General features: G+C 42.6%; 1 protein-coding gene across 1 annotated transcript; it reads left to right on the top strand.

Moving 5' to 3' along the window:
- The first annotated feature begins 2 nt into the window (after positions 1-2).
- LOC135337241 (tensin-1-like) lies at positions 3-23,191 on the top strand. The gene is made up of 29 exons (XM_064533134.1): positions 3-144; positions 614-758; positions 5,096-5,281; positions 5,836-5,939; positions 6,306-6,359; positions 7,155-7,222; positions 10,268-10,365; positions 10,579-10,685; positions 10,934-11,065; positions 11,166-11,303; positions 11,624-11,743; positions 12,109-12,181; positions 12,422-12,617; positions 14,091-14,277; positions 15,277-15,699; positions 16,033-16,785; positions 16,905-17,144; positions 17,581-17,674; positions 18,230-18,346; positions 18,742-18,987; positions 19,295-19,376; positions 19,993-20,087; positions 20,477-20,978; positions 21,225-21,320; positions 21,549-21,701; positions 21,848-22,013; positions 22,232-22,300; positions 22,422-22,478; positions 22,945-23,191. Exons 2-29 carry the CDS (start codon positions 618-620, stop codon positions 23,099-23,101), a joined length of 4,854 nt encoding a protein of 1,617 aa, XP_064389204.1. The 5' UTR covers positions 3-144; positions 614-617; the 3' UTR covers positions 23,102-23,191.
- The last annotated feature ends 78 nt before the right edge of the window (positions 23,192-23,269 follow it).

The following is a 23,269-nucleotide window of genomic DNA, read 5'->3' as shown; positions in this document are numbered from 1 at the left end:
AGGCAGTGTACGGAAAGCTCAACTATACTGCTCAAAGCTTCATAAACACTGGATTTATAGTGCTAGTGTACAGCTAGCGGATATAGTTAAAGACTAGGCAAGGTCTAAATCTATTTTGCCATTGAAACTGGGATCCTGACTCTGGTAAGTGCCAGTAGCAGTACAGTAGCATTGACATACTGATATACGATGCTGTAGGGATTAGAAAGTGCCTCTAATAATAAGTACTCTGTATTAAAAATATCACTTTATGGTTGTGGGTACCCGGTGTCTACACTAGTGGTGTCTACTTGCATGACTCGACTATGCAAACCGACAAGTTCTATTGCCTTGTCGTTACTAAAGTATAGTCACTTTGTACATTGATATTGATCAGCATACGATATGGCAGCTGGCCTGTATTGGACGAAGATCAACATCTGATAATAGCATAGATATTCTATGCCAACAAGTCAAGTATTCGTTGTTTTTGTATCAGACTCTTTTCTTTGGCCCCGAGTTTCAGTCCAATGTTGCATTGGGAGTATACATATAATTACGTATGATCATTGTTTGTTGTACGTTGCTCAAACCTCTCTCTCACACGCATGCCCGCACATACACACACACACAGAACAATGTCTAATCCCGAGGAAGGTTTCATCTGCCCGCTATGTCTGGTCGGGTTCAGTAGCAGCAACAAATTGTCGGGGCACTTCATAGAGATGCATTCAGAGAGCTACCCGTCACACGGACGAACAGGAGAAGAGATATCTGAGGTGAGCATGCAATGGCCGTATGTTAGTTACAGAGGCGCTCGTGTGTGGCATGGCTCCCTTGTGTATTACCCATGATATTCTCAAGGGGGTTAACTACTTAATGCCTGTTTTATGGCCACATATCATATTTCTCTGCGAAGTCAGTATTATGTATTAGAGCAGTTCCTGTACTTTAAGTGGAAAATACATTATATATAACCATTCTATAACGGACACCTCTGGGGAACAAAAATGTTGGCCATTGTACAGAGGTGAACTTTGTTGAGGGGTTGTTTTGAACACAAACTGTTCATTTGGGACCTGGCCTGGCCGTTATATCGCAGTTGATTTTTCTTCAGTGGTGGCCGTTACGACAGTTGCGTTGAGAGGGATTCCACTGTACAGTACACCATCGGTAATTAGGAGCTTGATTGATCATTCCATTCGTACTAAGAAAATATTTGTAAGGCGTGTATACAAAGGCCCATTATTGGATATTATGGTAATTAACTCACAGCTGTCAGGGGGAGAGAGGGTTGCTTTAAAATCCTTGTTACCGTGTACCTCTAGTGAGGATGCCCCCAAGGCGTAGGATGTCATGTTTAAAATAGTTGTCAAGTTGTCCACCCTCGATACTGTCATGCAGAGTGGCTAGCTCTTCATTCAAATCATGTGCTTAATAGTTGTGGCCACGTTCCGTCTTGAGGTGTATATATATAATTTGTGTTTGTACACGACTGAAGTTTATCTCCCCAGTAGCACCCTCTCACACTGTGGTGCTAGCTCCCCAGTAGCACCCTCTCACACTGTGGTGCTAGCTCCCCAGTAGCACCCTCTCACACTGTGATGCTAGCTCCCCAGTAGCACCCTCTCACACTGTGGTGCTAGCTCCCCAGTAGCACCCTCTCACACTGTGATGCTAGCTCCCCAGTAGCACCCTCTCACACTGTGATGCTAGCTCCCCAGTAGCACCCTCTCACACTTTGATGCTAGCTCCCAAGTAGCACCCTCTCACACTGTGATGCTAGCTCCCCAGTAGCACCCTCTCACACTGTGATGCTAGCTCCCCAGTAGCACCCTCTCACACTTTGATGCTAGCTCCCAAGTAGCACCCTCTCACACTGTGGTGCAGGGTGAGTACTCGAAGCATGTGCTAGTTGTGGCTTATAGAATATGTTCCTTGACCCACTTCAAAGCAATCTGTAGCCAATTTATTGAGACTGTGTGTGATGAGTCTTCCTGGCTGGATTATATACATGTACATGTATTATTCAATGGATTATAATAATTATATTATATGAGCTGGAAACCAAGACTGCACCTTGATGGTATTGAGCGTTTGTTCGTACTATAACGACAGTGGTGCTACATGTATATATGTACAAGTGTAAGTAGACCAGAAAGATTAATATTGACTTGACAGCTTTTTAAAGAGTGCAGTAGTAAGTACTACATGTAGGTGATGTTCCTTTGTGACTGTGTCTGTCACATGTTAATATCCGAGAGCGGTGTGTGTTCATTGGAGTCCATGGTGATGACCTGTCATTGGAGTCCATGGTGATGACCTATTTGTGTTGATTAGTGTTGTAGTCATCATTAAATCATCTACATTTCCTATTTTTTAACTGTAAATTTGTGAATAGTTGTGACAATCTGTGGAATTTCCATGGTTACAGTTTAGCTTGAACCACGTGTGTTTATTTACAGTACGTATTCAGCTCCAGATGAAACTCTATTTGTTTGTGTACTCATTTTGGTGGTCAAACTTACGCAGCCGATAGCAACAGTTGTAGGTGACACAGTTTAATACTCTGTGTATTTACAGCCAAAGTGCAGCAATTTATAATAATTATCACATGACACAGGCTCTCCTTTAATTCCTTGATACTATAATTACATACATACAAATGTACTGTACGTACCAGACAATCATGTATTTACACACGATGAAACATAATTATGTGTAGTTAAATGTCGTCCTGCAACAATGGCTGTAATAAAAAGAGGTGTCCTTCTAACGAAATCCCGTGCTATGCAGATTTTATAAGCGTAGCTCATCACAGAGAGTATGCTAGAGTGACCACAATAGACTGAACACAGACTACAGTATAATTATGTTATTTGCAGTTATTACATTACAGTACATGTGCGGTGTACTATACTAAACCTTGACCCTAATCTAGTCTAATTTTTGAGCCCTCAATATTTTCTCTGACTCGATTCCATTCCATTGTGTGAGGGCTACTTTTCCTTTCTCCTAATTTTTACTCCAATTCCAATACCGTGTGATTGCACATTATGATGTCTGAAAGGCTTAGACTTGATTGGCAGTGGAGAGCATTCTCCAATTAATGTATTGTCGAATGTTGGCTCACTGTGTTCAAATGTTGTAGCCTTTGGTCCTCACACCACTACTGACGTCTGGTGGTGTACAGCGCACCTGTGAGGCCACTTGTACTGTGGGGGCGGGGCTAAATTACGTGGGCCTTCCGTTTGAAAGGGTGGGGCTTGTGTGTACTAAACTACTTGTATAATTATGCTTCATAGGTTTTTTCAAATTGTAATGATGTACATAGTTATATAAACAGCCTGTGTATAATGCGTATTCTTATCGTGTAAAACTGTATCCTTGCGTACTGTTTAGAGCACTGTCTGTAACCATAGTAACGGAGGACGTGCATGTGTGTGTATCACTATACTCACATGACTGTATAATTATCGAGTCAGTGAGAACAGATCTTGCTTAATATAATGGGAGTTGATCTTACATGTGCATAACTGTGTGCTGTTTACCAAATGTGACGAGATACGCCTCTCTCAACTCAAAGCATGTTTGTGCTCTGTGATTTGAAAGTTGTGGATTGCTGTGGTCTTGAGTTGACTAACAACATTAACTGCCTAGTATACTTAACAATTGCACAATGAGATTGCTCAAGTTTATGTTATAAGGTGTATTTCCTGGTCCAGTGCAGGTACAGGTAGTACTACATATATACGCATTTACAATGGCGAAGTAAAAGTGAAATTGTTATTGTTTGTGCTTCCTTAAGGGCTGTCTGTTTATGTTTACACCTACATGTACCTGTACCCTCTGGCACTAATTGTTTACATCTACATGTACTTTTCCTCTGTTTGTTTGTACTAAGTCGTTTATACTCACTGTAAGTACATCGTTTATTAGCCTTCACCTTTGGACAGATCAACACCAGCTGTAACTTATAACACAGGTTCAAGCACATTCTTATTTGTACATTGATTTGTATATGGATACTTTTGGGCCCTTTAACATTACATGGCTGTGTTATAGAGGGTGACCTGCTTATACGATGGCCACATTCGACAAGTTTCACTGTGCGTGTTCTGTCCAGTCGTGTGTTGTCTTCCCATGACAGAGTTCTTGTTATAAACAGTATTATCTCTATCAGTGCTGTTAAGAGTTCATGCAGCCCGTTTGTTATGTCCACAAATACACTATTTGATAATAATTATAGTACGTAGTCTTCTATATATGATTGCAACGTACTAAGCTATATAGAACGCACACGGTGTACAATGTGTAATGATAGACAGTCACGCACATGTACGACGTGTATTAAAGCTCCATCTAGTACTGACTGGAAGCATATAGTTTGTTAAACCAATCTGTACATACAGTACATGTACATGCATGTTTCCACCCACACTCTCTCTCATACACTACTGTGAGCTCTGATGTGTGTGCTGTCCTTACTAGAAATCTGTCTGTTTATAGTCAGGAATTTGGACCACTGCTTATAGCACACATGATTGACTAAATACGGTAATCTCTATTATAACCCATTTACTTTATACTGTGTGTACACTGTATTCTACTCAAACACCTTATTCTGTGCTCATGTGATCTCCTGTTATGGTATATGGAACAAAACCAAGTTCCTATAGTTTATACATACATGTACATGTAATGCTACATGTATGTATTCTTGCTTTAGGTGCGTGTATGCCTCGAGTAACTGATATCAGTGATTTAATCCTACATGTGGCTCCAGTGTCCTAACTAACAATCCTTATAATAATTGTATACATGCATGTACGCTGTATTGTACATGTCACTCTCAAGATCATTCAAACCTGTCTATAGCGGTCACCCTCGTGCAGGCTAACAATCGCTGTAATAAAGAGGTGATCTGTTACACAGGTTGAAGCACATGCTATAGAGACTATTATAGAGGGTTGCCTGATTATAGGGTGACCACAATTGACAGGTTTCACTATGCAATAGCTGCAACAATTAACTTATACCTCATTCACACGCACACACACACACACACACGCACACACACGCACACGCACTCATACCCCCACTCACACACACATAGATCCCTGTTCCCAATCGTGAAGGACACAGATTCAGGATGGTCAACCACGCTCGACCTAAAACCTGTGATTCGTGTGAGGAGATAATCTGGCAAGACTCCATTGTGTGTGACTCGTGTGGCGTGACCCTGCACACTGATCGCTGCGAGGACGAGTACAACCATCCATGTGTGACCGTCCCTGACACAGTGAGTACGCCAATAACATCATATACATGTATACATGTAGTATTTGGGGGTAGTTTTCATGGCTAATTTGCAAAGGATACACTGAGTATGTCGGTGTAATAGGACGGCTGTACGCGTACATGTACACGTATCGGACATTAATTTGATTGTTAGTTTTTGGAAAATGTCTGCAATGACCATTATTTCAAGGAGCTGCTATAATATCCTCGTTATGGTTCTAAAATATAAAAATATAAAAAGGTACGTATAGCGGGTTATCTTTATTCTACCGCAATAGGCTCAACGTCACTATCCTGAGCTGTACGATTATTTAAAATAAATTGGGCAGTTCATACGAAATTTTGCACCAACGAAAATTACCCGCTATACAGTACACATTGCCCGAGGAGGCAAATTTGTAATCGTGTATCAAATCAATATTGATCGATTAATCTTGTATTGTGTTGTTTGAGTGGGTCGCCGCCTCATTTGATATTTGCATGGCAATCGGTATTGGTTTGTTACATCTTCATGACGTAATTGCTTCAACCTCGTGTCATTATTGTTTCTCACAGAATGAGACGGAGGATGCATTTGATGAGGAGCCTCGTGGCAGTATCCCCGCCCCCGCCCCTCCCTCCCGGGGGATCCTGCCCTACGTGCGGAGGAAAGTGGCAAAGTGAGTGGACTGTGTGAGGGGGTGTGTGGCTAGTGTGTGAGGGGGTGTGGGTAGTGTGTGAGGAGACCTTGGATTTAGCACAAGTTGATTGGATCAGAACTTGTTTTCATGCAGCTCCAGTCGGCTTAGTAATTAATGCTTGACAGTTGTACCCTGAGTTAAAATAATGTTTGCCTAGACCTTAATTTTTATACATAATTATATAAAGCACATGCAAGTACATGTAAGTGCAGTGAGTCCTGGTTCAATACGTCAAGTGTGTGTATGTTTCTCAGCCTGGCTGACATTGTAAGACGTGTACATGTAGGTAAAGATCATTATAGTTAGAAGCTTTTGTATGGCATATATTCTGCTATTTCATTTCAGAGAGAAACCTGTTGTGCCTTCAAAATCGGAGTATCCAAAGACTATCAACATCACGTATAGTCCCGTGTGCCTTAGATAATCTGATAGCTTTAGTTGAGTGCGGGAATTAGCCCATTGCTGCGTGATTACTAGACAACATACGTACAGTGGAACCCCTGTATTACTGACACACCTTTAGAGAATTTGGCCGTTGTACACTGTGGTAGCCTTTTGATTGTTTTGTACACAAACTCTACATTTAGGGCCTATAAAAATTAATTATTTTACGCGTGTATAATGTGTATTATAATTGGCCTCTCTTCTGGCCCTTTAACGAGGGCGAGGGGTTCCACTGTACCCTGTACATACAATGTACTCCCTTTAACGAGGGGCTCCACTGTACCCTGTACATACAATGTACTCCCTTTAACGAGGGGCTCCACTGTACCAGTACGTACAATGTACTCCCTTTAACGAGGGGTTCCACTGTACCAGTACGTACAATGTACTATAACGTGTGACAAATAACTACATGTAGCCACCCCAGTGTGTTATAATTATTGCTATACTAATTACTGTGTGAACATGTACATGTACATGTATCTAGGTTCACAATAATTAATTAATGGCGTAATTACAACTTGTTGGGCCATTTGATTTGGCCCACTGACCACTTTCTCATGCCACTACATGTACATGTGTACAGACTATAAGCCAATCTAGTAATTGCTGTGAACCTAATAATTGAACTTTACAATTATTGTTAGGCACCACCGCTTGTACACAGAGTTAGGTTTTAGTGTTAAGTGAGAGTGTGTGTTGATGAGTGCTGCATGGACTCACGTTGTATCTTGTTCTCACCACGTGCAGAGGTAGAGACCGCTACGTCAACGATGAGTTCGATTTGGACCTCACGTATATCACAGAGAGGATTATTGGTGAGCTACATGTTACAGTAGTGTATGCTCGCAAAACATTCTACAGTACATGTACATGTAACTATCATATACAGCATGCACATGTACATGCACATGTACATGTACATGTATATAGTGGGTGAATTTTCAATTGAACGAACATTTGTGAAAAAAATGTTTCATGTGAAAATACAGGTAAGTGCTAAGGTGGGGTTAGGGCTGACGCTGTCTTTGAGAAATTAAATTGGGGATAGCCTCTCATGTATATGTGTTTGTGTGGCACCTTGTACTGTTGTTAGGGCAGTGGGTAATGGTGGTTTTGCTGCGTGTCAAATTAATAACTGTATAGCTTTATTTTGCTTAGTTACGTACAATACACTTAACAATTCAACTACAATTCATGGTACATGTACTACGTATGATACAATGAACATCACAAAATACGACTTAACTAATTTATGATCTGTTCATGTTTGGCTGGTGGAATGATCCTAGGTTTGTAGGCTCAACCCTTTATGAATATCGGTACGTTTGTCACCTTGGAACAAACCCTTTTTCGCCGGTACCAAAAACCAAGGCATCCTGAGCTGCTGTTCCTTGTGCTCTGTACTCTTTCCTCGCGTCCACTGCACCTCGATTTTGTGAACTGACTCTGATTTGTTTCTCTTGCTGTTTAGCCAGCTCTAGAAGTCCCTGTGGCCATGGTGGTGGGTGTTCCTGGGCCAGTAACTCGGAGATCCTTTGTATGAGCATCTGATTGTAGTGTTGCTTCAACACTCTTGACAGCTGTGGTCGTGGTGGTAGTGGTCCAACCACCAACACAGCGTACAAGTAGAGAGGAGCCATCTATAGCCTTAGACTTTACTGTTAGCGTCCTGTGTGTGTTTAGTTTACACATGTACAGTATAAGTAATTCAGTGAACTAGCTGTTAATACACTTTTTGTACCACAGGATGTCCTTGTGTTATAGATGTAACGAACACTGTCTTGCAAATTATTATCGATCTGCTAACGGCAGTTTTTTAGTGCTACTTGATGAATTGGCCTCATGTGAGTGGCGCATCTTTTAGAACCCCAAAAATTGCGTGCAGCCCAGCTGGCGCCTAAATTATGGTGGCGCTTATGTTTTACAGCTAGTATAGACATTTTTAGGGGAAATAGGCATGGTCTAGCTCAGTTTCACTTGCTAGCTACATGTTAGCTAGCTGTACTGGTGAGAGCCGACTCCTGCACAACATTCATTGACTGTAGCTATGTTCAGTAGTGCAATGAAAGTCAAAAATGCAGGATGATGATCTACAATGTACAACAGAATGAAATACGATGCAAAAACATAGTTCCATTACACACAACTGTACAGCGAACTATACTTACGAATTATCAATTGTCATAGCTGTTCCCCCAACTGTTTATGTACACGAGATATTGTACTCGGAAATGAAACCTGTCTATAAGCCTTCAGCAGACAACAGGATGAAAGCACATGCTACGTAAAACTTTGACCATACTTATTCATGATGTTGTCAATGCGTGCACATACTGTATCACGTATAATGTATGCATGGTGCTTCTGTGGAAAGATCATTAACTGAAGAATCCTTATACTTCTTGGCTTCTGAATGCCATTCGTATTCATAATACTACTGTAATAATTAATGTACATAAGCGTTCAAAAATCAGTTACTTGGCGATCATTGAATCATCTTAAGAGTATGTAGTCAACCCTTGTCTTGTTCAGTCAGTAGTTGCATATGATTGTCCATTTCAGCCACAGATGCCTTCTCTTGTTTCAGTAGTTGCTGGAGAATCAACTGCTCAAGTGATTTCTCCTCATTCTGTGTACCCGTCTCTTCTATTGCCTGGTCTTCTTGGGTCAGTAGCTCAGAGATCCTTTGAAGTAACATCTGGTTGTTGTCTTGCTCAAAAACTCTTGAGGGTGGTGGGGGTGGTGAGGATGGTGGTGGTGGTGAGGATGGTGGTGGTGGGGGCGGTGAGGATGGTGGTGTGGGTGGCGGTGAGGATGGTGGTGTGGGTGGTGGTGAGGATGGTGGTGTGGGTGGTGGTGAGGATGGTGGTGTGGGTGGTGGTGAGGATGGTGGTGGTGGTGGTGGTGGTGTGAAGAGGTATTCTTGGGCCAGTAGCTCAGACATCTTTTGTATGAACATCTCATCTTCAATTTCAGCCACAGAAGCTTTCTCTTGTCTTAGTAGCTCTTGTCTCAGTAGTAGCTTGAGAAACAACCCCTCAGCCTGTTCCAAGACTCTATCAAACTTCCAACCACCACCGGTAGTGCTCTCCTTTATTGCTTGGAGGGAGTTCCTAGCTGTGTTTCTGTTGCCATAGGGAAGAGCTCCAACCACCAACACAGCACTGCATACTAGCAACACAGCAGACAAGTAGAAAGGAGCCATCTATAGCCTTAGGCTTGACTGTATACTGTGTGTGAGTGTATGTACAAGTATTTAGTGTGTATCTCACTGTTAGTAGTAGATACCTCAGTTTTCCTCGAACAAGTGCAGTGAATGAGAAATCTTTGAGTGTACACTATACCGCAGCCTTTGAGGATTGTATCTCAGCCACTTCACGTTATGAAATCGTATTCACTGTGTTGTCAATGAGTTTATTCTCACATACATGTACTTTGATGCACATTCCACAGACGAGTCAACTAGCACAATGCATGTAAGTGTCAAAAACATCGTTAGCAGATCATTTAGAATGTTTGGAGATTAGCTAGTCATAATGAGAGCTCCAATATACAAATGTTATCACTGTTTCCCTGTAAACAATGAAACAGCGATCACCTCAGCCCCTAAGTGCTAAGTCCTGCTATTTAGACGTTAAGGGGCCGGTTATTTTAGCGGGCACGTACATTTATCATATCAGCTTGGGTATGGTCTGCTCTTGCATGCATATTTAATGGCTATGGGTATTACTATTCCTTGCACATACGTTCTTGTACATACCCATTACTGCACACAATGCACGTGTGTACTGCGCCCCCTTCCACCCACTCACACAATACACATACTCACCACCCCCTCACACCCACACCCACACACACAGCCATGTCCTTCCCGGCCACTGGTATGGAGAAGGCTTACAGGAACAACCTCCATGACGTGGCCAAGATGCTCAAGACCAAACACGAAGAAAACTACATGGTAACACTATATACTTGACGTATAATACTGAAGTACACATAATTATGACACATACACATACATGTACTGTGCTTGTGATGCGTGTGCAGTTACATGTATAGCCATCGATATTCTTATTGCCATTTCATAATAGCTTTGTATAGCGATTTGTTTTGCTTAGAGTACATGCAGCTACATGTAAGCAGCTACAATTACAATTCCTTCTTTCTTTAGATCTTCAATTTGTCAGAACGGAGCTATGACATCACCAACTTCAACAACCAGGTGCTGGACTTCGGCTGGCCCGACCACCTGGCACCCTCCCTGGAGAGGTTGAGCAGGTACATTGTATTGTGGCTAGTACGTGTATGGCATGCCTTCTCTAAAGCCGTGAATACGTACATGTACATGTGCATACAAAAGTATAATTAATACATGTCGATTTTATCAGTAATTACTTTCTTCATTTGTATACTAGGGTAGTCATATTATGTAATATGAGTGTTTGGGAGATAATTATAGTCACATGTACATGTATGTACAGCTTTATAAATCAATCATTTCCACACACACACACACATATTCGCAGTGTATGCAAGTCCATGAAATCGTGGTTGGATTCTGACCCGCTACACGTTGCTGTGGTCCACTGTAAAGGGGGCAAAGGTCGCACTGGTTGCGTAATTGCAGCGTTCATGCACTACTCGGAAATCTGCCATAGGTGAGCTACAAAAGGTGTTCTTTTAAAATGGATGGATACACTGTACTTGGAACAAAGTTTTGAGCATTCAAAATCACCACCATGCACCCCACCTCTACAGTGCTGAGGCTGCCCTGGATCGGTTCGCCATGAAGAGGTTCTATGATAGCAAGTGTGGGGGAGTGACCCAACCCTCCCAGAGGAAGTACGTTCACTACTTTGCTGACCTACTAGCCGGGAAGATCGACCTCCAATCACCGTGAGTCTGTGGATTATATCCGTCTATGCTTAGGACGTTACCGCCATTTCTTCAAAAATGTTTTGATCAGGATAATTAATTACGTTTGTACAGGAACAGTACCTACATTTGTTACTATAACTGTGCTGTATACATCGTAGATATCCTTCAATTACTGTACTGCATCTATACAAAAGTGGTAAGAATACTAGCTACAATGTACATGTATCCTTGAATATGCATGTATGTATACTCATATCTAGTCTTGATACACTCTACACAACACATACACATACTAAGTATTACAGCCTACATGTACATGTACGCACATTGTTCCACAGGCCCGTGACCCTCCAGCATCTCATCATCCACGGTATACCCAACTTTGACGGCAAGGGAGGGTTTCGACCGTTCCTCAAGATCTACGACAACATGGACCTCGTTTACACCTCTGGACTATAGTGAGTGGGCGTTGGTGGGTGGAGGGTTGATACTCATTTTTGCTCAATTATTTCGCTCTGTCATGCATGTCATGTATGTGAGTTTTGTGGCCTGCTGTGTGCATCAATATATCCCACCGTATTACTAGAATATTTTGCGGGTTTTTAAAACCTTTGCAAATGGACCAAATCAGCAGAAATGTTTACCCTTTGCGATCTAACTATTGCATTCTGGCAAGGACCGACCGTGTGTCATTACCATTACTATTTTAGGTTTTGCAGATTTTATTTTTGCAAAGTGGCGGGCTCCACTGTACTTGTAGCCCCACGATAACTAACCGTTCACCCCCCCACACACACACACACACACACACACACACACACAGTCTTTGCCAGGCAGACAAGGAGAGAGTGAAGATATCCATATACGGAGGACTGAGTCTAAAAGGAGAAGTCTTGGTGAGTAACTGTACAATGTACATGTACGTACAATGTAGCTACATACATGTAGGTAGGTCAGGAGTACTGTATTGACATCCCTTGATTATTAATTGTTCCTACATTTTGTACACATTTTGCGTACATATACATGTAGGTTAGTGTACGTGTATGCATGTACATGTACATGTAATTATGAAGCACACCCAACAGCTGTAACAAGTGTCATAACCTCCCCCACCACTACACACGCACACTCAGATCAAATGCTTCCACAAAAAGTCCCACGGAATGGAGATAATCTTTCGCTGTCAGTTCCACTCGGCAGTAGTGGGAGAGAACCTCCGGATGGTGTACAGCAAGGCAGATCTGGACGATGCTTTCAAAGACAAGAGATTTGATGATAGTACCCGGGTGGAGCTCATCTTCGACAATGCAGAGGACCAGTATCCTGATGGTACGTGAGTGGGTCAATGTTTTAACTGTCTGGACAGTACAGTAATACTCCCGGAATCGTGGTTACTCAATATCAGTAAATTATTATAGTTTGCCACAACAAAGGACTCCTAATATTGAGTAACCACGATCCTTATTAGTGCATCAAAATTAAGTAGTCACCCGGGCCCCACACCACTGCATGATACCACCCACCCTTCATACTTTGTTGCTAGGCAATTACATGCACATGCACATACATGCACATGTTTATGCTTGTACATATACAAGACTGTAAACAACAGTTTATCATACGTACATGTACATGCAGCACATTAGTGGGAGAGTTACAAGCTTGAGGGTATACAGTTGTGCATGCATGTACCGTATAGCGGGTAATTTTCATGGGGTAAATATCCACGAAATTTTATCGTAGGCGTGGCTTATCGGAACGTAAGAATGCCGTGCAGCCACGAGACTAAACAAAATTTTTACTCACGAAAACCACCGTTTCTCGAGTTAAACGAATATTTTACCCCATGAAACTTACCCGCTATACGGTAATGGAACACATTTCACATGTACATGTACGTGTATGCACTGAACATGTACAGGTACCAATTTTTTAGATTCAAAATGTAAACTCGATCTGTACACAGAAATCTTTAGCTACAGTGCACATGTACATGTACTTAAAATGTTACAGTTTCTAGTCTACTGTCCGTCTTTCTATCAGTCTAGCTTTATATGTTTCTAGTCAGTCTCAAGTCTCAAACATGCATGGCGAGGTACACGTAACTCCATGGTTGTTTGGTACTTCTTCCCCCACCTCCGCCTATTCGATTTAAATTCCTTGGGTGCTTTTTGAACACTGCAACAAGTTCTTTTTCACGCTTTTTGCATATTTTTTGATCTTTCGATTTGAAAACAGCCGTCATCCGGTTGATGCCGTGCATCTCCTTGTAGTCGTCACCTGTGCGACGTGCTTTCATTGCAGTGAAAGCATCACGACCACTAGCAATACCGATATAAAAGTCTGACAGTGGATTTTTTCGAGGATAAGCGCTCACACTGCTCTTCAAATAGGTTGGATATGGTGTCTTTTCCACGTAGTACACATTTATGGAGGGGGTTGTCTCTCACTATGGAGAGTTGTCTCTCACTATGGGGGGTTGTCTCTCACTATGGTGGGTTGTCTCTCACTATGGGGGGTTGTCTCTCATTATGGGGGGGGTTGTCTCTCATTATGGGGGGGTTGTCTCTCACTATGGGGGGTTGTCTCTCACTATGGTGGGTTGTCTCTCACTATGGGGGGTTGTCTCTCACTATGGGGGGTTGTCTCTCACTATGGGGGGTTGTCTCTCATGCACTTACATGTAGCTCAATAATCCTCTCAACTGCTTACCGCAATATTCATACCTGTGTCAATACTCATGAATTCAGATCGATATGCTTCATAGTAAAGTTTCCACCCCCTTCCCCCCCACACACACAGATGTGCCATTTGCTGATGTCCGTTCCTCTCTTCTTGACGGCAAACAGCTGACAGTCAACAATGGGACGGCGACCAATGGGAACATTGGGTTGGACGATGACGTGTTGGCAAAGAGGAACTCGTACGCTTCGTTCAGAGGAGGCTATGACAGCGGGATGCCGGGAGACGACCCGCCCAACCTTATGGAGTGAGTGGGTGGATCTGTGAGAGTGCTTTGATTTGAACAATAGTGTGACCGTGTTTTGGGTTTTATATATTTTTATTTGCTTGTACATTGTACGTACATGTATATACCGTACTCTACCGAGATTACGCCCACGTCCAAAATTACGCCCACCCCCACTTTTGGGTGAAAGTTCCTGCATAGGCTAATTTGCCTCGAAAATACGCCCACCAGGAAGTGATACATCTTGTCAGTGAGCAAGTTTTCAAGAAAAGGTTTAGCAGTTTATTGTGTACACTGGTTAGCTCTGAATAATTAGATATAGCTAGATTCTATTAGCAAGTATAAGAGAGACAAGGACAATCTTCTCTAAATCTCTGTTGAAGACACTGACAGTGACAAGGAACAACCTTCTGATGTAGAATCTTGACTCTTTATACCTAGCTACTTTACCCATGCATTCACCGTTGTTGTATGTTGATGTATTCATTGTATTTCAAAAGCTGGCAGGCCTCAGACGCAGACAGAGAAGAATAGTTTCTTAACGAGTGGGCTTAATTTCGAGGCAAACATCTGGGTGGGCTTAATTTCGAGACAAAACTACTGTTTTCGAAATTAAGCCCATCCCACCTGTAGCTGCTTTGTAGCATGCAATTAGGGTGGGCGTAATCTCGGTAGAGTACGGTATACATGTACATGTAGAATAATTGAATGCTATAATTATTTTAAACTATAAAATTAGTGTTTGTTGCTTTGTGGTAGTTCTGTTCTAGTTCACCCGACCCAATACAAAGTTGGGGAGGGTGTGGCCAGACTACATGTATTGATGTGACCAAATACCTTAATTTTAGCCTAATCGAGTCATACATGTACCTCCTCTGATGTAAAGTCTATATAGGATATACTACATATGCTAGTTAGATTTAAAACTCTAGATTTAACTTCTATAGTCAGTCTAATATATGGCCCTGGCCTCCCTCACCATCGTACACAATTATATATACAATTGTCATGTACATGTAGTTTGGAGTCTCCAAAGATAAAGTACCCCCAACTTCGTCGTGAGAGGGCAGAGAGTGAAATCAGTGCTCAAATGGACCCCGACGATATAGACCATTTCACACATCCCCAATCTTCAGAGTTATACACAGTCGTCCAAAAATCAGTCAAAGACAAGACAAAACGAGATGAAGTAATTGCTCAACCAGAAGAAAAGCCACCTCCTCCACCAAAGAAAATCCTAAAGCCACACAAAGCTACTTCGAATGACTCTCTTTTCAGTCTTCTCGATAGAAGTGATAGAAGAATTCCTGACTCGTCTCCATCCACTCCAAACCTAGGGGTTGTGAAGACAGTCAAGCCACCCAGACCCCCACCCCCCTCTGGGGAGCGTAAAGCCGGCAGCCAGTTGGTCCATCGTCCTCTACCCAGGATACCCCCTTCAAGGTAACCCCTTCATATGGTTGTACATGTACGTGTGTTAATTATAGATAACATGTACTGTACATTATGTGGAATAGGCTTCGATTATAGCATGCAATCATGACTGCATGAGAGTGCCACGTACATGTGTCATATGTATGCAGCTCTAAAATGGTGATGTAACGCATCGAGAGCATGCATTTAATTTTATACCACTATATTCATGTACACTGTACATGTACAGATACGAAATTACGTACATACATGTACATGTACAGTCGTCATGTACAGTCGTCATGTACATGTATATACTGTACGGTGATAAAAGTGTATCAGTGTATTAATTGTTCACTCCAGATCCCTGGACTCTCAAACACCCACTGATGAAGACTATGCCGAGATAGACGATGACACACCCACCACCCTCGCAACTGAGGGGACAGATGGTCCGGGGCTTTCCAAAACCAAACCAACCAAATCGTCCCCTGACCACACCCCTGTCATAAAGCCACGCCCACAACGGCCCACCCCTCGTACTAAACCGGTGTTTAAACCCAAACCAACAGACGATAAAATTGGCTCTGTGCACGAAGAACTGCAGAAACAAATACTAAAACAGCATCTTCAACGAAAGCGTGAGAGTGCCAATTTAGAATCAAGAGGGGGGGCTACAAAGACAAAAAAGATAACCAAGCCCTCGGAAACGCCATCAAAAGCGGAAAAGAAAACAGCAAAACCTTCAGCCCACCCTCTAAGTGTCTTAAAACACCAACCATCGTATGATGAGATTCCGCTCAATCAAGAAATCTCAGTTGAGCATTTGCCTAACAGACAGTCCGCTGTGGACAATGACATGTGGGCTAAAGTGAAGTTCCCTGATGTTCCTGTTCCACTCAACTCTGACAGTATCGGGCGTCGGTCTTCAAGTTCTGGGAATCTGACCATGACGAGTAATTCTGGTTCTGATTTCTATTCTAACCTGGCGGACCTGGACATAACCCCCGGAGCAGAGGGTACCAGTGAAGAGAGGGAGAGGGCCGAGTCTATTCAGAGGAGCAGGTCGTTCTCGAATCATGAGAGGGTCTTTATCAAGGCTACCAATGCTAACAGGTACCGTGTGTGTGTGTGTGTGGGCGTGCGTGGGTGTGTGTGTGTTGTGCGTGCTCGACAGTAAGGTGTCATTAGCACTTATTTGTTAAAGGTTATAAATCTAATACTTCTCTTTGCAGAGACTCTATAATTCCCCTGAGCCCAATGGCCATCGATGAACCAGAGTACACAAACCTCGGGTATGCACCCGACGGCAGTTTGATTGATACCACCGTGGAACCCCCACCGCCCACACATCCTGGTGAGGCTGTGGAGGTGTTACCCCCGGAGGAGTTGAAGGCTCGTAAACAGATACTCGCTAACTTATTGAGGACTCGTCAGTACGAAAACACGGAACTGGACAAGGGGGAGGCGACAATGTGAGTGGGATGGTCTAGTCTAGTGGGGTCTTAGCCTCGCTCCCAGGGCGATTTTCTCTAAAGAACTGAAGAGAGGAAAATGCAGCCTGGTGTCTGTCTATTGCATGGGGGAGAGTGTATGGGGGATAATGAGCAACATGTGCTTGCAGAATCTGGGGAGTGTTTTGTCTAAAACATTTGTGGGGTCTGTGAAGAGCTGCGTGTTTTCAAATTGTATAGATGTATAGCTGTGAGTGATTGTGCTTAGATTATCAATTAATCCACCCAATTTGGACTATAGACTGGTACGTACATTTGAAGTTCGAGTTGTGACTGACCAATTTCTTGTAAAATATGCGTTTAGTATCTCTTAGCAAGTTCTATTTTAAGTTTGAGTGCCCACAAGTTGTGTTTAAAGCAAAGGTTTGTTACAGTTGTGTTTCTGCACTTTCTGCAGACCTCATGACCCAGCGTCTGAGGAGGACTACATCAACCAACTGCCCGAGGGCATCTTCCATATCTACTCCAACCAAGACGAGTTACTTGAGCAGGTGAGTATTCAATGTGTGTGTGTATATATACACACAGTGACACATGTGACACATTCTCCCTCGATCTACATGTATATAAGGTGTACTTGTTAAATTCTTCTTCCTAAAAATGTTTTATAATGGTGTTTGAATTGAAGCTTTTACTTTAACTACCCTTTACCAGATGACTGCTCGATAGTGTTTTAAGCTATGAACGACCTTTACCAGGAGTGCTATTAGGAAAAGGGTCATAAATTCTAAAATTGAAAAAACACTGTACACTATACACGCATTCCAAGTGTGAGTAATGTAAGCTAAAAAGAGTACATCACACACACTTGGATTGGTCAGTGTGCAAATTCTAAGCCCATGATAGATACAGGAAGTCTCCTCATACATGTACATGTACATCTGATACTCTCCCTCTGTAACTCTTGGTAACAGATTAGGCCCTGAAATTCAGCATACGTACTACATTAAATGTTAGTCTGTACATGTATTATTATGTGTACACCAGTTTGGTTTAATTGCTAACAAATGACGCCTCTAGCTCACATGTATACACCTACCTCACAGCTGCGTACGGCCCACCAGCCAGTGGACGAGGCTACAGGCCCCTCCTCAGAGGACACACCCATCATTGAGGCCCCGCCCCAGCGATCCAGGCTAGGATCAGGGGCTTCCTTTCTCAAGGTTAGTGGGTGGGTATTAGCTGTTTTGGTTGAGCATTCAAATGCTTTGAGATTACTGTCATATGTACATGTACATGTACTTCGGGTTCAACTTCTAAATCAAATGTCAGCGTATTCTTTTCTAGTACACCAGGCTAAAACAGTCATGTACATGTACCAGGGATGTATGTATGCATGCATTTTTTTTATCGCTCTATTAGTCGAGTACTAGTAACTAATGGTCCTTCTAGTAGTCAAATACGGTGCTCTAAGAATTGTACACACTTTGTGTGTCAGCTAGAAAAGTGACTCTGCATTTGTATTTTACATTACATGTACATAATGTAATGTAGCACAATACGGGGTTACTTGTTAATAATATTCTGTAACTTGTTCATTGATTTTGCTCAAACTCAGTTTTTGCGATCACTTAATCTGACCAAGCCCAAGCAACACACGATTCACTCGGCCACGGTCAGCAATGAAGAGAGGGTGAAGACACTCGCTCCATTCGAGATATCGGGGATTTCAATTGGACATGTAAATCGTGATTACGAGGCTTTCCTGCGTACAAGTGCGTGGGGGAGTGTCCCTGAGGGGGGGAAGACAGAGTTGCAGGGGACGGGTGGTGAAGCAGCTCATCACAGAGGAAATAACGGAAATGTACGTACATGTAAATAGAGCTTAATTACATGTAGTGGAAAATGATGAAAATGTTACGTACATGTAATGTACAGACTTTCACTGTGTGTACACTGTACATCACGTACACGACCTGATTAATGCTAGTTGATACATGTATCTACAGTATCAAGGGTAGTCTTGACAGTATACAGACTATTGCACATGTAGCTTCAGTTTGAACTGTTATTGTCATTAAGTTGATTATAACGCTGTGTGTGTGTGTGTGTGCGTGCGTACATGCAACATGCATATTGAAGTGTTTATTACTTTGCCCTTCTAATTACAGGATCACCAAGAGCCGTCAGCTCGAGCCCCTCCCCCTAAACCGGAACGACCCAAGAATCTAGCACCACCACCTGGAGGAGGAGGTGAGTTCGATAAAAGTGATTGACATAATATTAAGAGATAATACACATACATGAAAAGTGCTAGATGCCTAGGTGGTGCCTAGCCTACTGGTTTTAAAAATAAAATGTAAAGCCAATGTCTTTGAACCACGTACTGTAAGAATGTTGCAGGTACGTAGAGGCCAAATTAAAGTGTCTGTTCTGTTTGTATAGATAGCTACATTGTGGCTGATTAGATCATGCGGAGGTCCGTTTCTGCCTACACTGTACTACAATGTATGCTGTGGTTACATAGTTTACACTCACAGCATGTAGTGACATTATTGACTGTACTGTGTACTGTATGAACCCAATTAGTGGTTGTGTCAACACATGTACTATTGCAAGCTTAGTGCACATGCACCAAACCGATTGTTTTGCTTTGTGCAATAGAATCAAAATAAACGCAGAGTACTACGCAAACGGATTGGCCTCTACTGTATGATCGCTACATAAATGATAATGTATATGTACATGTACCTTACTGCCATGCCACATACGTGTACATGTAGTGTAGTGGTGTTACCTCACATTATACACACGCACGCACGCACGCACACACACACGCACGCACACACACACACACACACACCACCAGGGGACACCAAGGACACTCCCTCTAGTCCTATACAGCCGAGGAAGTATCGCAGACCAGCCCACCAAACCTCCAGAGAGAACATTGTATCACCAGAGGTGAGTACACCACCCGAGACTCTCACTGAGTGTATGATGCACACAAGCACACGACCTTATACTGATAGTGCAGATAACATAGTTATGCTGATGTCATACAAGTATAAATGTGTAGGTAGCCTATAATTATGTATTATAGCAGGTCATTTTTTTGTAATGTGCATTCTCGTATTTGGAGTTCTAAGTCACTTGCACATTGTTATTATGACAATTACACCTATTTTACAGCTGTATTGAATTGAAGGCGAAGGTTGGCCAGTATTCGCTAGTACCTTGTGGACTCATACATGTGTACATACACGTACACGTATTATGTACATAGTTCATCATTTGCAGTTGATTCAACAGAACTTGTGTGCTAATTTATTGTTTCTCTGTCTCCCTGTCAGGCGAAGCCAATCACTCAACCGTCTGCTCCGCCCAAACGACACCCTCCCCTCGCCAAGAAGCCATCAGCCCCTCATCTTGCCCACTCAGACCAGTCGCGCCCACATACGAAATTGCAAGCAGCCAATTCAGACGCTATGATTGCACCAAGAGTCAAAGATCTTGTAAAGAATCAACACAGACACTCGGAAGTTCCTGTAATGCCTCCGGCAAGAGTTACAGATCACCACGGTAACCATCGATCACGTCCACTTCCGAATAAACCTGTTCCGTACCATGATCGAGAACGTTCCCACCAGCTAAAGCCTTCGGAATCGACAGTGAAATCGCTCATGCCGTATTGGTATAGGCCTACGTGGAGTAGAGAGGAAGCTATAGACTATGTGCGACCGCTGGAACCTGGTGCATTCATCGTGAGGGATAGTCAGACGGTGCAGGGTGGCTACGCTCTCACTTTGAAACTGTCGGAGGATCACGTGAGACGGAGAAAGAAGCTTGCCGATGGTGAGTTAATTGGCACAAGTAGTTGGTGGAGGGACAGTCATTGTTTCCCTATACTCTGTATATAGACCAGTGTGAGTGTGTGCAAATATAATTATGCTCTCCCATATGTCTTGTGGCTTGTGTGATGGTCATACATTTAAGGGGAGTACAGTATACATGTACATGCAGTGTGACTACATGATTGTGCTTTAAATTCTGTAAAATAATGAATAGCCTGAGTTTCAATGGTGTTGCTATGTTTTGCAGACATGGCTATCACTGAGGAGATGATGGTGACCCACTTCCTCATCCAACCCGACCCAGAGGGAGTCAAACTGCAAGGCTGGAATGAGAGAGCTTTCAGTAAGAGAATAATCGTGACAGTTTGTGTTTAGCAACCATATGCTACATGAACATGTATGTACACATGTACATGCATGCATGTAACTATATTATTATTCTCAGTAGTCATACGATGTGTAATTACATGCATGTATGTTTATAATACCTGTTTATAATACAGTACATCTGCTGTATGTTCAAGAAATTTGATATTTCCATTCCCCCTCCCCCTACACACACTCTACACAGAGTCCCTCCCTGAGTTCATAGCCCATCACACAACGGAAAAGCTGTGTATGCCTTGTCGACTGGTGCTCCCCCGAGGCTCCACCCCTTCCTCTGCCCAGCCCGCCTCCCGGAGAAGACCAGCTGGCGTACAACAAGCTTTGCAGACTGGAGCAGGTGGGTCATGTAGGAAATTTCCTAATACATATGCACATGTATATCTTCTTTTTTTGTATTTCAATTTCAGGACGTTCACAAATTTAATTTGTACACATTAACTACACTATGCATGTACGTGTACATGTACACACACCCACACACAGCTTGCAACCTTGTGTACCTGGGAAGTGTTGACTTACCTGACCCTGGTGACGAGCAGACGGTAGCATACTCAGTGGAACAGCTGCGCAGCATGGACTCTCTGAGTATGAACATAGTGACCTTCAAAGCATCGAGGGACGGAGTGACTCTCACTGACAATATCAATGGGTGGGTGGCTTGCTAACTATTCAGTAACTGATAAACTGGGTGGCATGCATGATTTGTTTAGTAGCGGGAGAGAGGTTATTTTGTGTCTGATACTTTAAGGCAAATAATTATTAATCGTCCTCAGGCAATTGTTGGTTTGAACCAATATGTATGTGTACGTACTTACGCATGCTTGCTATGTAATTACCCAGGCGTAAACACACACACACACACAACAGGATGTACATTAGACGGCAGTACCCTATCAGCTCCATCTCCTATTGTGGCCTCGACCCCAATAATTACAGGTAAGCCCCAAGGCACTCTCTCTTGTCAATGCTAAGTTCAGACTGATTCAAGTATCTGATAATGTCTAAAACAGATGAGTGATTATTTGGATTGTTATTTATCCGGTTTTTGTTGTCTCAGATGGAACTTGCCCGGTATTCAACATGCAGGGGAGGTCTTGTCATTGAAAGATAAGCCGTAAGTCATGTGACACACGCTCTCTCCAAGCCTATGTATACTGACATGTTGTAATTAATACGTAACCATATCCACAATCCTTTGTAGAGGTGTCTCTAGGTGGTAGATCGTACATACAGAATATTTTCCGCATATTCTACACCAGATAGTTGACTCTTCAGCACGTTGTACCTTTCGTATACTCAGTTACTGTACCCCTCGCCTTATACTGTATTATTCTGTAGCACTTACAGTACCATGTTACAGGAGCAGGACATTTTTTATGTACATATTTTTTGCAAATTTCAGCAAGCCAAGCTACAAGTATCTGGGCTGCACTCTCTGTAAATTATCATGTTCATACCACAGAATTAATCACTAGAACCTCCTCTACTACACATGATTGTAATTATACTGTACAGTGTGTCTGTAGCAACAAACTTACCCAACAGTGCACTATTAACTGTCACTCCCCACTCATGCACAGGTGCTTTGGTATTGTCTATCACCCACAAGACGCTTTTGGCCACTCATGTCTGGTGTTTTCCGAGTTTGACTCATCGCAACCTGTTACATCGGTCGTGAACTTCGTCCAAAAGGTCATGAAAGAACACAAACTAGCTGGTAGACACGCTCAGAAATAATCAAGTCTTGTGTATTAATATTTTTGTTGTTGCATGCAGTGTCTATTGCACTATCTGTTAAAATAAAATTAATTATTGTCTTTGATACAATGTACAGTGCATCCAGCCTAGAGAGTAGTTCTTAAGGGTAAGTTGTCACTTATAATACGGAAAGATTACCACAAATAA

The sequence above is a fragment of the Halichondria panicea genome, chromosome 6, assembly GCF_963675165.1.
Source record: "Halichondria panicea chromosome 6, odHalPani1.1, whole genome shotgun sequence".
NCBI classification, from domain to species: Eukaryota; Metazoa; Porifera; class Demospongiae; order Suberitida; family Halichondriidae; genus Halichondria; species Halichondria panicea.
Note: the sequence above shows the minus strand (reverse complement) of the source record. Positions and strands in the feature narration are given on the sequence as shown.

Excerpts from the sequence above, each read along its gene's own strand:
- LOC135337241 (XM_064533134.1), top strand. The coding sequence starts at position 618 with ATGTCTAATCCCGAGGAAGGTTTCATCTGCCCGCTATGTCTGGTCGGG. Across the intron at positions 12,618-14,090 it reads AGAGGACCAGTATCCTGATG|ATGTGCCATTTGCTGATGTC; the intron begins GTACGTGAGTGG and ends CCACACACACAG. Across the intron at positions 22,301-22,421 it reads CTCGACCCCAATAATTACAG|ATGGAACTTGCCCGGTATTC; the intron begins GTAAGCCCCAAG and ends TTGTTGTCTCAG.